Source organism: Dendrobates tinctorius, unplaced genomic scaffold, assembly GCF_039654945.1.
Source record: "Dendrobates tinctorius isolate UK_male_01 unplaced genomic scaffold, ASM3965494v1 ptg000353l, whole genome shotgun sequence".
Lineage (NCBI taxonomy): Eukaryota > Metazoa > Chordata > Amphibia > Anura > Dendrobatidae > Dendrobates > Dendrobates tinctorius.
This window is the reverse complement of record NW_027362019.1, coordinates 2,251,049-2,266,170: the sequence shown is the minus strand read 5'-3', so window position 1 is coordinate 2,266,170 and position 15,122 is coordinate 2,251,049. Positions and strand designations below refer to the sequence as shown.

Below are 15,122 nucleotides of genomic sequence, written 5' to 3'. Positions count from 1 at the left end.
TCGTGTCTTATATTACGTGTCCCATACGAATGTCTCCGTGTCTTATGTGTCCCATACGGACGTCTCCGTGTCTTATATTATGTGACCCGTACGAAAGTCTCCGTGTCTTATATTATGTGTCCCGTACGGACGTCTCCGTGTCTTATATTATGTGTCCCATACGGACGTCTCCGTGTTATATTATGTGTCTCATACGGATGTCTCCGTGTCTTATATTACTGGTCCCGTACGGACGTCTCCGTGTTATATTATGTGTCTCATACGGACGTCTCCGTGTCTTATATTACGGGTCCCGTACGGACGTCTCCATGTAATATTACGTGTCCCGTACGGACGTCTCCATGTCTTATATTACGTGTCCCGTACGAACGTCTCCGTGTCTTATATTACGTGTCCCGTACGGACGTCTCCGTGTCTTATATTATGTGTCCCGTACGGGCGTCTCCGTGTCTTATATTACTTGTCCTGTATGGACGTCTCTGTGTCTTATATTATGTGTCCCGTACGGACATCTCCGTGTCTTATATTATGTGACCCGTATGGACATCTCCGTGTCTTATATTATGTGACCCGTACGAACGTCTCCGTGTCTTATATTGTGTCCCATACGGACGTCTCTGTGTCTTATATTATGTGACCCGTACGAACGTCTCCGTGTCTTATATTATGTGACCCGTACGAACGTCTCCGTGTCTTATATTATGTGTCCCGTACGGACGTCTCTGTGTCGTATATTATGTGACCCGTACGGATGTCTCCGTGTCTTATATTACGCGTCCCGTACGGACGTCTCCGTGTCTTATATTACGCGTCCCGTACGGACGTCTCCGTGTCTTATATTACGTGTCCCGTACGGACGTCTCCATGTCTTATATTACGTGTCTTGTACGGACGTCTCCATGTGTTATATTATGTACTCTTTATGTCCCGTGATCTCTCGTGTATTCTTTGTTATTAGCACATTTTTCTGATGGAGCAGCAGCATTACCGGGAGGAGGGGATCATGGAGGACGCCGTGGCCTTCACCAATAACCAACTAGTACTGGTATGTGTGGATCGAGTGTTGGGGGGGGTGTCCTGGATTTGGGGGATCCGTGGTCGCTGTGATGCCACGTATGTTGCTGTAACCGCTCTGCAGAGGTAGAGTCTGTGCTGTCCCTGGCTCCCCCCTTTTGGGTGGAGTCTGTGCTGTTCCCAGCTCCTCCCTTTTGAGTGGAATCTGTGCTGTTCCTGGCCCCTCCCTTTTGGGTGGAATCTGTGCTGTTCCTGGCTCCTCCCTTTTGGGTGGAGTCTGTGCTGTCCCCGACTCCTCCCTTTTGGGTAGAGTCTGTGCTGTCCCCGGCTCCTCCCTTTTGGGTGGAGTCTGTGCTGTCCCCGGCTTCTCCCTTTTGAGTGGTATCTGTGCTGTTCCCGGCTCCTCCCTTTTGGGTGGTCTGTGCTGTCCCCGGCTCCTCCCTTTTGGGTGGAGTCTGTGCTTTTCCCGGCTCCTCCCTTTTGGGTGGAGTCTGTGCTGTCCCTGGCTCCTCCCTTTTGGGTAGAGTCTGTGCTGTCCCCGGCTCCTCCCTTTTGGGTGGAGTCTGTGCTGTCCCCGGCTTCTCCCTTTTGGGTAGAGTCTGTGCTGTCCCCGGCTCCTCCCTTTTGGGTGGAGTCTGTGCTGTCCCCGGCTTCTCCCTTTTGTTTGGGGTAGTCATGATTTTGAGAATCGTGTGAGGTTCACGCTGCGCTCCCCTTCTTCGTCTCTAGGATCTGTTTTTGGCACGGCCCTGGGGCATCCTCTCCATCCTGGACGAGCAGACGGCGTTTCCCCAGGTGAGTCATCACAGTGGAGGGTCTGTCCTGTTCTCCGTCTTGTGCGTTATCCTGCACTTCTGATTGTACTGTTATTATATATAGGAGGCTGATGACAATCAAAAATTGCCTTGTCTTCCATAGTCAATCACTCTGGGCGTGGTTTAGTGATCATATGATGATGCAGTCACATTTTGCCGATGATGTCATTGTGGGTTGAGACTCGTTGGTGTAATTTGTTTGTTTTTAGGCATCTGATGAGTCATTTGTGGAGAAACTCAGCACTGCATGTCGGACAAACCCGCACTTTGAGCGAACACGAGGAAAAGATCAAGGATTCACCATCAATCACTACGCCGGGAAGGTGAGAAACCTGATCTCGGCTCAATATCGTTTGCAGCAGAAACTCTGATTCTTCAAGCTCCGCCCCATTATGGCGCCTCACCTCTAGAACCCACCTCCTGGTGGCAACACCCGATGGTGGCTTCACCCCTCTCTGAAGCCTCAGACAATGCTCGTTCTGTATTTTCTGAAGCTACTCCCCCTCAGGTCCGGTACACGGCAGTCGGGTTCTTGGAGAAGAACAGGGACACTATTCCCATGAACATCCAGAACCTGTTGATAAACAGTGCCACCTCCCTGCTGAGCCTGCTCTTCTCAGGTGGGTAGTCGCACTCAAATGGCCCCACCCCCGCTATAATGAAAAGCAATAAGTATTTCTGACTGTTTCCTCAGCCTGCATCTCCCGGACAGGAACCCTGATGCCCGTACATCGGGAGAAGGTAAGTGACCACACACAATAGCCCAACCCTCTTTTCCCGGCTCCTCCCTGTGCCCTCGTGTCCCAGCTCCTCCCTGTGTCCTCGTGTCCCAGCTCCTCCCTGTGCCCTCGTGTTCCAGCTCCTCCCTGTGCCTTCGTGTCCAGGCTCCTCCCTGTGCCCTCCTCGCGGGCCCTTATACACAGTCTTCTTGTAAGGTGTGTGTCAAGGAGAACACCGGAGAGATCCCGCAGATCCCACCGCTGCCACCAATTTGTCCAGGATGTAGCAGTGGCAGTCATACTGGTACCAGTTAGGGCCCCAAAATATGTTGTCCCTAGCTACTAAACTACTTAGATAAATTGCCCCATCCCACCTTGAGGCTGTAAGACGGGTTTTGCAGAAAATGAATCTCAGGGATGATGTTGAGGCCTTCCTTACGGTGTTTGAAATGGTCTCCGAGAAGGAGAAACTCCCGCCAGAGCAGTGGGCAGAGGTACTGGTGCCATACTTGACAGGAGAACACCAGAAAGTGTACTACGATTTAGCTTTGCAGGACGACAGAGTATCACAAGCTAAAAACTGAGATTCTTGCGTGCTTGGGGGTGACAATGACTCTCAGGGCTCAGTGGGTTTACCGTTGGGCGTATCACCGGGACAAACCACTGAACTCACAAATGTTTGACCTGTTGCCCTGGTCCAGAAGTGGCCTGTGCAGATAGTAGAACGAGTGGTGATGGACCGGTTTGTGCATTCCCTGCCGAGATCCATACAGACTTTGGTTGCCCAGGGTGATTCCTGGAATGCCGATGAACTGGTCAGACTGGTCGAGAGATAACAGGGGGGTTGAAGGTTCTGTGGAAAGGCAGCCCACTCCATACTCGGGGTCCCAAAAGGAAGTGGGGTGTCCAAGGTCTAAAGGGCTGGGAAGGTGATGCCCAAGGTCCCTACGGGTGATATTGTTTGCTGGAGGGGCCATGGCTCAGGCCATACAGCCGCCCGTTGTCCCCTGACCCCTGAGCAGATGGACTGCAGCATGGGACGCCGATGTTCATTTTATGCGTATCTGACCTGCAGTGTGAAATCTCCACCCAGCCAGGGGCCTCAAGCATGTACCGTGAAGGTGACCGGGCTGGAGTCTAGTGACCCTTGTGAGGGCCACCCTTTCGCTATAACTGATCCCGGATAAAAAAAAGTCGTTGTGCGGTTCATTCATGGTGATGCTAAGGACTACCCTATTGCCAGAGTGGACATTGAAATGGCCCACAGTACTGCGTCCCATGAGGTTGGCATTTTTCTGGACTTGTTACACCCTATAATTAAAGGCTGGGACTTTTGTTTATTTTGGGATCTGTGGGAGAAGGGTTTTGAGTTTGCTGGCTCGAAAAAAGGGAACCAGTGAATCATATTTATATCACCACACCCAGAGGCAGATGGGTTTCCCTATTGTGTCCTTGTGGGGGTGAGGAGGAAATGTCCTCCGAGTCTGACATTCTGGAGTTAGGGGTGACCAGTGAGAATTTTGTGACTGCCCCAGAGTTGGGTCTCTATGATAGAGACCCAATTCTGAAGGAAGCCTTCAATAATGTCACTGTCATTAATGGGGTTGCACAGGAGTCGGTGGCTGGCACAAGGTTTCCTTATTTTATGATGAGTGCGGAGTTGTTGTATCGGGTCACAAAAGTGAGGGAGGAGGTCGTGGAACAGCTAATAGACCCGGGGCCATATAGACGGAAGGTGTTGGACATGGCCCATTCACACATCTTTGGGGGACATCTGGGAGTGGAGAAAACAAGAGAACGAATCGTGCAGAGGTTCTTTTGACCCAGGTGTCACCGGGAAATTGTAAATTATTGCAGGTCCTCCCCTACGTGTCAGTTAACCGCCCCCACCTCTCACTTTCGAAGTCCACTCGTACCATTGCCCATTGTTGAAGTACTGTTTGAGAGAATTTCTATGGACTTGGTCGGACCCCTGGTGAAATCTGCTTGTGGGCTTCAATACATATTGGTCATCCTGGACTATGCCACATGCTATCCTGAGGGAGGCAATTCCCCTGAGACACTCCTTCGCAAAGAGTATAGCCCGCGAGTTGGTCCTTGTTTTTTCCCGGACAGGTTTGCCAAAGGAGATCCTGACCGACCAGGGAACACCTTTTATGAGTAAGGTAATGAGGGAGTTACACAAGGTTCTGCAAATCTCCCAGTTGAGGACTTCAGTGTACCATCCTCAGACAAATGGCCTTGTCGAAAAGTTTAATAAAACGCTGAAGAGCATGCTGAGGAAAGCCATACAAAATGACTGGGACTGTCTCTTACCATATCTGTTGTTCTCCATCCTTAAGGTTCCACAGGCCTCTACGGGGTTATCGCCAATAGAACTTCTGTATGACTTACATCCGTGAGGTCTCCTGGATATAGCCATGGAAACCTGGGAAGCTGAAGTCCCGCCCCACCGAAGCATCATCGAACATGTGACACTGATGCAGGAGAGGATTGCGAAGATGATGCCAATCGTAAAAGGACACCTCCTCCAGGCACAAGAAGCTCAGGCCAGGGTCTATAACTGATCAGCCAGAGTGAGGCAGTTCAATCCAGGATATCGAGTCCTTATTCTAATTCCTACAGTGGAGAGCAAGTTCATGGTCAAATTGCAAGGGCTGTGTGATGTGGTGGAGAAGCTTGGTGATGTAAACTATAGGATTCATCAACCAGATAGACGGAAATCATATCAGGTCTACCATGTGAACCTCATCAAGCCATGGCAAGACAGAGAGCCAGCTGAAACTCCGTGCTTGCTGGACCAGCCAGAAGGCGAGGTAGAAGGTATCGACATAGCGGAGATGCTGTCGAAGGCCCAAAAACAGCAGTGCCGGGAGTTGCTCTAGAACAGCAGGAACCTGTTCTCGGCATTGCCAGGGTGCACAAAGGTCATAGAATACGAAGTTCTGTTGGAGCCACATGTGGGTGTAAATGTGAAGCCTTGTCTTATGACAGCAGAAGAGAAAGAGACTTCCCTGTTTAAATGCTTGATAGGCGTACCTGAAGACCTGAGCGAGACGTGAGCCAGGGAGTCTGCACGAAGAATTCAAGAAGACTGTGGCGGCGTGTAAGGTGTACTGGGCTCCGGAAACTAAACAGTTAGTGGTACTATCCACAACTGGTGTCACAGTGAAGAGAGTAGCTATCCTGAGTGACCTGCACTGGATATATGTGCGGACGAAGTGGATGATCCAGTTGAGGAATGAAGACACTGCTAGATGGCTGGTGCATATGAGGAAAGCTCGTAGTCTTCTGGAAGATATAATACAGGTGCCTATTCCTATGGTGAGGAAAGTCATTGGGAAAAATGGTCGAGCCATGCAAGAGATGGTGGATAAGTCTGAAGTGGTGAGATTAAGAATTCCAGGTGACCATGAAGACCAGAAACCCAGGGAAAAGGATATGGCACCATTCTTCCTTCTGGGTACGATGGAGAATCTTGGAAATGTATGGACTCTGCTGGAATATCGTGTGACATATCTAAGGAAGATAGAGCAGTTAAGGCTTGAAAGACCGAGCCTTACAGGACTTCTGCGCCAAATTGGTGGAAGATGGCAGCCACCTTCAACCCAAGATACCGGGAAAAGAAGGAGCCCTTCAAATAATAAAATTACCACAGTGGAGAGTAGGGAAAAAGGAAAAAAGAGAGAATTGGCATGACTTTTCTAATTAGGAAAGGCGATAGAGAAGTTTGTCAGCAGAGTGACAGCCAAAGACATCCCGCAAGGAAAAGCCTTGGTAGTGTAGCAAGACAAGGATGCTGAGAATCTGAAAATGGCAGATCTGCTATCAGAACAAAACTGAGGGGCCTTGGCAGTAGTCCCTGTAGCGTACTAAATAGGTCAGACTCAGACCTGACCGTAGGCTCGACTGTAATTGAGTCTTATGGCTGCACAAACCGCTGTTGGCGGTCATAGAGAGAGAGGTGGGGTGAAGGGGTGTACTTGAGAAATGTGGTGACTAAAAAGGGTCTGGTGACACGGACAGACTGTGACTCAGGGGCTGAAGCTCAAGGCCTACATACTGACCGCTAGGGTCGGGGGAGGTCTTACATCGTTATGTCTCCGAAACGTGAAACGACAGAGTGATGGAGTATGTTTCAGGAGCTGACGCTCAGATGAATGAGAGGGCCCTTTCGACTAGTAGGGCAAGGTGACACGGTTGCCCTGTCTGGTGTATGACAGGTGTTCAACCCCAGAAGATTGAACAGAGGGGGGGGATATGTGAGACAGTGACCAACGCCATAGTGAATGGCTGGTATGTGTCGCAGAGACGGAGGTCCTCTACGCTGTAAGCTTGGATTGTTACTCTGGGACCTGTAGTTCCACTAGCTTTGTTTAGTTGGAGAGCTGGGCGGATCTGACTAACCACACACCTCCCATCAATGGGTGAGTCTCATGGGATATCATGAGACTGTTTTGTGGTCACATGTCTCAGGAATCTAAGGGGTGTCTGGTGTGTGCTGCAGCTTTCCACGATGACTGGTCTCGGATGTGGACATGTCTTGTGCCGGTAGGTAGACTATCCTGTGCCAGAAAGAGGACCAGTGTGTTTAACGGCTGCAAACCAAAGATATCATGGACTCTGTAAAACTGTGAGTAGAGACATTGACACAGCGTCCGGTCACCCACCGGTAACTGGACAAAATGAGGTCCAGCATGTTTACACCCTCACTGATACACCCCCCATTACCTGCGGACCCTCTCACCTCTCAGTGACTCTGTGTTTAGTTTCAGGTTCGGATCTCTCAGGATAAAGCTTCCGCTCGTAAGATGTCTGTTGGGGCACAGTTCCAGGTACGGACGTCTCCCGGGTATGTGGGTGATATTTTGGGGGCAGTATCGGGTACGGTCGTCTCCCGGATATGTGGGTGATATTTTGGGGTCGGTATCGGGTACAGACGTCTCCCGGATATGTGGGTGATATTTTGGGGGCGGTATCAGGTACGGACGTCTCCCGGGTATGTGGGTGATATTTTGGGGGCGGTATCGGGTACAGACGTCTCCCGGATATGTGGGTGATATTTTGGGGGCGGTATCGGGTACACACGTCTCTCGGATATGTGGGTGATATTTTGGGGGCGGTATCAGGTACGGTCGTCTCTCGGATATGTGGGTGATATTTTGGGGGCAGTTCCAGGTACAGACGTCTCCCGGATATGTGGGTGATATTTTGGGGGCAGTATCGGGTACACACGTCTCTCGGATATGTGGGTGATATTTTGGGGGCGGTATCCGGTACGGTCGTCTCCCGGATATGTGGGTGATATTTTGGGGGCGGTATCAGGTACGGTCGTCTCTTGGATATGTGGGTGATATTTTGGGGGCGGTATCAGGTACGGTCGTCTCTTGGATATGTGGGTGATATTTTGGGGGCAGTATCGGGTACACACGTCTCTCGGATATGTGGGTGATATTTTGGGGGCAGTTCCAGGTACAGACGTCTCCCGGATATGTGGGTGATATTTTGGGGGCGGTATCAGGTACGGACGTCTCCCGGATATGTGGGTGATATTTTGGGAGCGGTATTGGGTACTGACGTCTCCAGGATATGTGGGTGATATTTTGGGGGCGGTATCAGGTACGGACGTCTCCCGGATATGTGGGTGATATTTTGGGAGCGGTATTGGGTACTGACGTCTCCAGGATATGTGGGTGATATTTTGGGGGCGGTATCGGGTACAGACGTCTCCCGGATATGTGGGTGATATTTTGGGGGCGGTATCGGGTACAGACGTCTCTCGGATATGTGGGTGATATTTTGGGGGCAGTATCGGGTACACACGTCTCTCGGATATGTGGGTGATATTTTGGGGGCGGTATCAGGTACGGACGTCTCCCGGGTATGTGGGTGATATTTTGGGGGCAGTATCGGGTACAGACGTCTCCCGGATATGTGGGTGATATTTTGGGGGCGGTATCAGGTACGGTCGTCTCTTGGATATGTGGGTGATATTTTGGGGGCAGTATCGGGTACACACGTCTCTCGGATATGTGGGTGATATTTTGGGGGCGGTATCAGGTACGGTCGTCTCTTGGATATGTGGGTGATATTTTGGGGGCAGTATCGGGTACACACGTCTCTCGGATATGTGGGTGATATTTTGGGGGCAGTTCCAGGTACAGACGTCTCCCGGATATGTGGGTGATATTTTGGGGGCGGTATCAGGTACGGACGTCTCCCGGATATGTGGGTGATATTTTGGGAGCGGTATTGGGTACTGACGTCTCCAGGATATGTGGGTGATATTTTGGGGGCGGTATCAGGTACGGACGTCTCCCGGATATGTGGGTGATATTTTGGGAGCGGTATTGGGTACTGACGTCTCCAGGATATGTGGGTGATATTTTGGGGGCGGTATCGGGTACAGACGTCTCCCGGATATGTGGGTGATATTTTGGGGGCGGTATCGGGTACAGACGTCTCTCGGATATGTGGGTGATATTTTGGGGGCAGTATCGGGTACACACGTCTCTCGGATATGTGGGTGATATTTTGGGGGCGGTATCAGGTACGGACGTCTCCCGGGTATGTGGGTGATATTTTGGGGGCAGTATCGGGTACAGACGTCTCCCGGATATGTGGGTGATATTTTGGGGGCGGTATCGGGTACAGACGTCTCTCGGATATGTGGGTGATATTTTGGGGGCAGTATCGGGTACACACGTCTCTCGGATATGTGGGTGATATTTTGGGGGCGGTATCAGGTACGGACGTTTCCCGGGTATGTGGGTGATATTTTGGGGGCAGTATCGGGTACAGACGTCTCCCGGATATGTGGGTGATATTTTGGGGGCGGTATCGGGTACACACGTCTCTCGGATATGTGGGTGATATTTTGGGGGCGGTATCAGGTACGGTCGTCTCTCGGATATGTGGGTGATATTTTGGGGGCAGTTCCAGGTACAGACGTCTCCCGGATATGTGGGTGATATTTTGGGGGCAGTATCGGGTACACACGTCTCTCGGATATGTGGGTGATATTTTGGGGGCGGTATCAGGTACGGTCGTCTCTTGGATATGTGGGTGATATTTTGGGGGCAGTATCGGGTACACACGTCTCTCGGATATGTGGGTGATATTTTGGGGGCAGTTCCAGGTACAGACGTCTCCCGGATATGTGGGTGATATTTTGGGGGCGGTATCAGGTACGGACGTCTCCCGGATATGTGGGTGATATTTTGGGAGCGGTATTGGGTACTGACGTCTCCAGGATATGTGGGTGATATTTTGGGGGCGGTATCAGGTACGGACGTCTCCCGGATATGTGGGTGATATTTTGGGAGCGGTATTGGGTACTGACGTCTCCAGGATATGTGGGTGATATTTTGGGGGCGGTATCGGGTACAGACGTCTCCCGGATATGTGGGTGATATTTTTGGGGCGGTATCGGGTACAGACGTCTCTCGGATATGTGGGTGATATTTTGGGGGCAGTATCGGGTACACACGTCTCTCGGATATGTGGGTGATATTTTGGGGGCGGTATCAGGTACGGTCGTCTCTTGGATATGTGGGTGATATTTTGGGGGCAGTATCGGGTACACACGTCTCTCGGATATGTGGGTGATATTTTGGGGGCGGTATCAGGTACGGTCGTCTCTTGGATATGTGGGTGATATTTTGGGGGCAGTATCGGGTACACACGTCTCTCGGATATGTGGGTGATATTTTGGGGGCAGTTCCAGGTACAGACGTCTCCCGGATATGTGGGTGATATTTTGGGGGCGGTATCAGGTACGGACGTCTCCCGGATATGTGGGTGATATTTTGGGAGCGGTATTGGGTACTGACGTCTCCAGGATATGTGGGTGATATTTTGGGGGCGGTATCGGGTACAGACGTCTCCCGGATATGTGGGTGATATTTTGGGGGCAGTATCAGGTACGGACGTCTCCCAGATATGTGGGTGATATTTTGGGGGCGGTATCGGGTACAGACGTCTCCCGGATATGTGGGTGATATTTTGGGGGCGGTATCGGGTACAGACGTCTCCCGGATATGTGGGTGAAATTTTGGGGGCGGTATCGGGTACAGACGTCTCCCGGGTATGTGGGTGATATTTTGGGGGCAGTATCGGGTACACACGTCTCTCGGATATGCGGGTGATATTTTGGGGGCGGTATCAGGTACGGTCGTCTCTCGGATATGTGGGTGATATTTTGGGGGCGGTATCAGGTACGGACGTCTCCCGGATATGTGGGTGATATTTTGGGAGCGGTATCGGGTACAGACGTCTCCCGGATATGTGGGTGATATTTTGGGGGCGGTATCAGGTACGGTCGTCTCTCGGATATGTGGGTGAAATTTTGGGGGCGGTATCGGGTACAGACGTCTCCCGGGTATGTGGGTGATATTTTGGGGGCAGTATCGGGTACACACGTCTCTCGGATATGCGGGTGATATTTTGGGGGCGGTATCAGGTACGGTCGTCTCTCGGATATGTGGGTGATATTTTGGGGGCGGTATCAGGTACGGACGTCTCCCGGATATGTGGGTGATATTTTGGGAGCGGTATCGGGTACAGACGTCTCCCGGATATGTGGGTGATATTTTGGGGGCGGTATCAGGTACGGTCGTCTCCCGGATATGTAGGTGATATTTTGGGAGCGGTATCAGGTACAGACGTCTCCCGGATATGTGGGTGATATTTTGGGGGCAGTATCGGGTACGGTCGTCTCCCGGATATGTAGGTGATATTTTGGGAGCGGTATCAGGTACAGACGTCTCCCGGGTATGTGGGTGATATTTTGGGGGCAGTATCGGGTACGGACGTCTCCCGGATATGTGGGTGATATTTTGGGGGCGGTATCGGGTACAGACGTCTCCCGGATATGTGGGTGATATTTTGGGGGCGGTATCGGGTACAGACGTCTCCCGGATATGTGGGTGATATTTTGGGGGCGGTATCGGGTACACACGTCTCTCGGATATGTGGGTGATATTTTGGGGGCGGTATCAGGTACGGTCGTCTCTCGGATATGTGGGTGATATTTTGGGGGCAGTTCCAGGTACGGATGTCTCCCGGATATGTGGGTGATATTTTGGGAGCGGTATTGGGTACAGACGTCTCCCGGATATGTGGGTGATATTTTGGGGTCGGTATCGGGTACAGACGTCTCCCGGATATGTGGGTGATATTTTGGGGGCTGTTCCAGGTACGGTCGTCTCTCGGATATGTGGGTGATATTTTGGGGGCTGTTCCAGGTACGGTCGTCTCTCGGATATGTGGGTGATATTTTGGGGGCTGTTCCAGGTACGGTCGTCTCTCGGATATGTGGGTGATATTTTGGGGGCAGTATCGGGTACAGACGTCTCCCGGATATGTGGGTGATATTTTGGGGGCAGTATCAGGTACGGACGTCTCCCAGATATGTGGGTGATATTTTGGGGGCGGTATCAGGTACGGACGTCTCCCAGATATGTGGGTGATATTTTGGGGGCGGTATCGGGTACAGACGTCTCCCGGATATGTGGGTGATTTTTTGGGGGCGGTATCAGGTACGGACGTCTCCCGGATATGTGGGTGATTTTTTGGGGGCGGTATCGGGTACAGACGTCTCCCGGATATGCGGGTGATATTTTGGGGCTGTTCCAGGTACGGATGTCTCCCGGATATGTGGGTGATATTTTGGGGGCGGTATCGGGTACAGATGTCTCCCGGATATGTGGGTGATATTTTGGGGCGCAGTTCTAGGTACAGACGTCTCCCTGATATGTGGGTGATATTTTGGGGGCGGTATCGGGTACAGACGTTTCCCGGATATGTGGGTGATATTTTGGGGGCGGTATTGGGTACAGATGTCTCCCGGATATGTGGGTGATATTTTGGGGCGCAGTTCTAGGTACAGACGTCTCCCGGATATGTGGGTGATATTTTGGGGGCGGTATCGGGTACAGACGTCTCCCGGATATGTGGGTGATATTTTGGGGGCGGTTTCGGGTACAGACGTCTCCCAGATATGTGGATGATATTTTGGGGGCGGTTTCGGGTACAGACGTCTCCCGGATATGTGGGTGATAATTTGTGGGCGGTAATTTGTGGGCGGTATCGGGTACGGACGTCTCCCGTATATGTGGGTGATATTTTGGGGGCGGTTTCGGGTACATATCTCGATCATTGAGTGGTTCTGGGTTGGGCGATGTTTTTTTGGGTGGATCTTCCCGGTTATAATTTGTTGCCGTCCTGACTGGTTCTCTGACCGCAGCGCTCGCTCACCATTCTCATGGAGAAGATGTACGCCGCCTGCCCCCATTTCATCCGCTGCATAAAACCCAACAGTGAGATGAAGCCGGGTGTCTTCCATCCTGAAGAGGTGCTGAACCAGGTGAGGAGCTTTGTAGGGGTGTGTCCCCCAGTAATGTTACAGGGTGGGGTGTGGACCCCCAGTAATGTGACAGGGTGAGGTGTGAACCCTCAGTATTGTTACAGGGTGGGGTGTGGACCCCCAGTAATGTTACAGGGTGGGGTGTGGATCCCCAGTAATGTTACAGGGTGGGGTGTGGACCCCCAGTAATGTTACAGCGTGGGGTGTGGATCCCCAGTAATGTTACAGGGTGGAGTGTGGACCCCCAGTAATGTTACAGGGTGGGGTGTGGACCCCCAGTAATGTGACAGGGTGGGGGGTGTCCCCCAATAATGTTACAGGGTGGGGTGTGGACCCCCAGTAATGTGGCAGGGTGGGGTGTGGACCTCCAGTAATGTTACAGGGTGGGGTGTGACCCCTCAGTAATGTGGCAGGGTGGGGTGTGGATCCCCAGTAATGTTACAGGGTGGGGTGTGGACCCTCAGCAATGTTACAGGGTGGGGTGTGGACCCCCAGTAATGTAACAGGGTGGGGTGTGGACCCCCAGTAATGTGACAGGGTGGGGTGTGACCCCTCAGTAATGTGACAGGATGGAGTGTAGACCCTCAGTAATATGTCAGGGTGGGGTGTGGACCACAAGTAATGTGACAGGGTGGGGTGTAGCCCCCTGGTAATGTGACAGGGTGGGGTGTAGCCCCCTGGTAATGTGACAGGGTGGGGTGTGGACCACAAGTAATGTGATAGGGTGGGGTGTGGACCACAAGTAATGTGACAGGGTGGGGTGTTGACCCCTGGTAATGTGATAGGGTGGGGTTTGGACCACAAGTAATGTGACAAGGTGGGGTGTGGACCACAAGTAATGTGATAGGGTGGGGTGTGGACCCCTGGTAATGTGACAGGGTGGGGTGTGGACCCCTGGTAATGTGACAGGGTGGGGTGTGGACCACAAGTAATGTGATAGGGTGGGGTGTGGAGCACAAGTAATGTGACAAGGTGGGGTGTGGACCCCTGGTAATGTGATAGGGTGGGGTGTGGACCACAAGTAATGTGATAGGGTGGGGTGTGGAGCACAAGTAATGTGATAGGGTGGGGTGTGGAGCACAAGTAATGTGACAAGGTGGGGTGTGGACCCCTGGTAATGTGACAGGGTGGGGTGTGGACCACAAGTAATGTGATAGGGTGGGGTGTGGAGCACAAGTAATGTGACAAGGTGGGGTGTGGACCCCTGGTAATGTGATAGGGTGGGGTGTGGACCACAAGTAATGTGACAGGGTGGTGTGTGGACCCCCAGTAATGTGACAGGGTGGGGTGTGGATCCCCAGTAATGTTACAGGGTGGGGTGTGGATCCCCAGTAATGTTACAGGGTGGGGTGTGGACCCCCAGTAATGTTACAGCGTGGGGTGTGGATCCCCAGTAATGTTACAGGGTGGAGTGTGGACCCCCAGTAATGTTACAGGGTGGGGTGTGGACCCCCAGTAATGTGACAGGGTGGGGGGTGTCCCCCAATAATGTTACAGGGTGGGGTGTGGACCCCCAGTAATGTGGCAGGGTGGGGTGTGGACCTCCAGTAATGTTACAGGGTGGGGTGTGACCACTCAGTAATGTGGCAGGGTGGGGTGTGGATCCCCAGTAATGTTACAGGGTGGGGTGTGGACCCTCAGCAATGTTACAGGATGGAGTGTAGACCCTCAGTAATATGTCAGGGTGGGGTGTGGACCACAAGTAATGTGACAGGGTGGGGTGTAGCCCCCTGGTAATGTGACAGGGTGGGGTGTAGCCCCCTGGTAATGTGACAGGGTGGGGTGTGGACCACAAGTAATGTGATAGGGTGGGGTGTGGACCACAAGTAATGTGACAGGGTGGGGTGTTGACCCCTGGTAATGTGATAGGGTGGGGTGTGGACCACAAGTAATGTGACAGGGTGGTGTGTGGACCCCCAGTAATGTGACAGGGTGGGGTGTGGATCCCCAGTAATGTTACAGGGTGGGGTGTGGATCCCCAGTAATGTTACAGGGTGGGGTGTGGACCCCCAGTAATGTTACAGCGTGGGGTGTGGATCCCCAGTAATGTTACAGGGTGGAGTGTGGACCCCCAGTAATGTTACAGGGTGGGGTGTGGACCCCCAGTAATGTGACAGGGTGGGGGGTGTCCCCCAATAATGTTACAGGGTGGGGTGTGGACCCCCAGTAATGTGGCAGGGTGGGGTGTGGACCTCCAGTAATGTTACA

The 15,122-nt window shown here is 52.1% G+C and overlaps 1 protein-coding gene across 1 annotated transcript in view; it reads left to right on the top strand.

Annotated features, from left to right (window-relative positions):
* The window catches only part of LOC141075445 (myosin-IIIb-like), a 148,074-nt gene that overhangs the window by 91,778 nt on the left and 41,174 nt on the right, over positions 1-15,122 (top strand). The window contains exons 12-18 of the mRNA XM_073562500.1: positions 959-1,045; positions 1,744-1,809; positions 2,039-2,152; positions 2,338-2,449; positions 2,524-2,570; positions 7,318-7,383; positions 12,795-12,914. Coding sequence (XP_073418601.1) covers positions 959-1,045; positions 1,744-1,809; positions 2,039-2,152; positions 2,338-2,449; positions 2,524-2,570; positions 7,318-7,383; positions 12,795-12,914 — 612 coding nt within the window. The remainder of the gene's footprint in view (positions 1-958; positions 1,046-1,743; positions 1,810-2,038; positions 2,153-2,337; positions 2,450-2,523; positions 2,571-7,317; positions 7,384-12,794; positions 12,915-15,122) is intronic.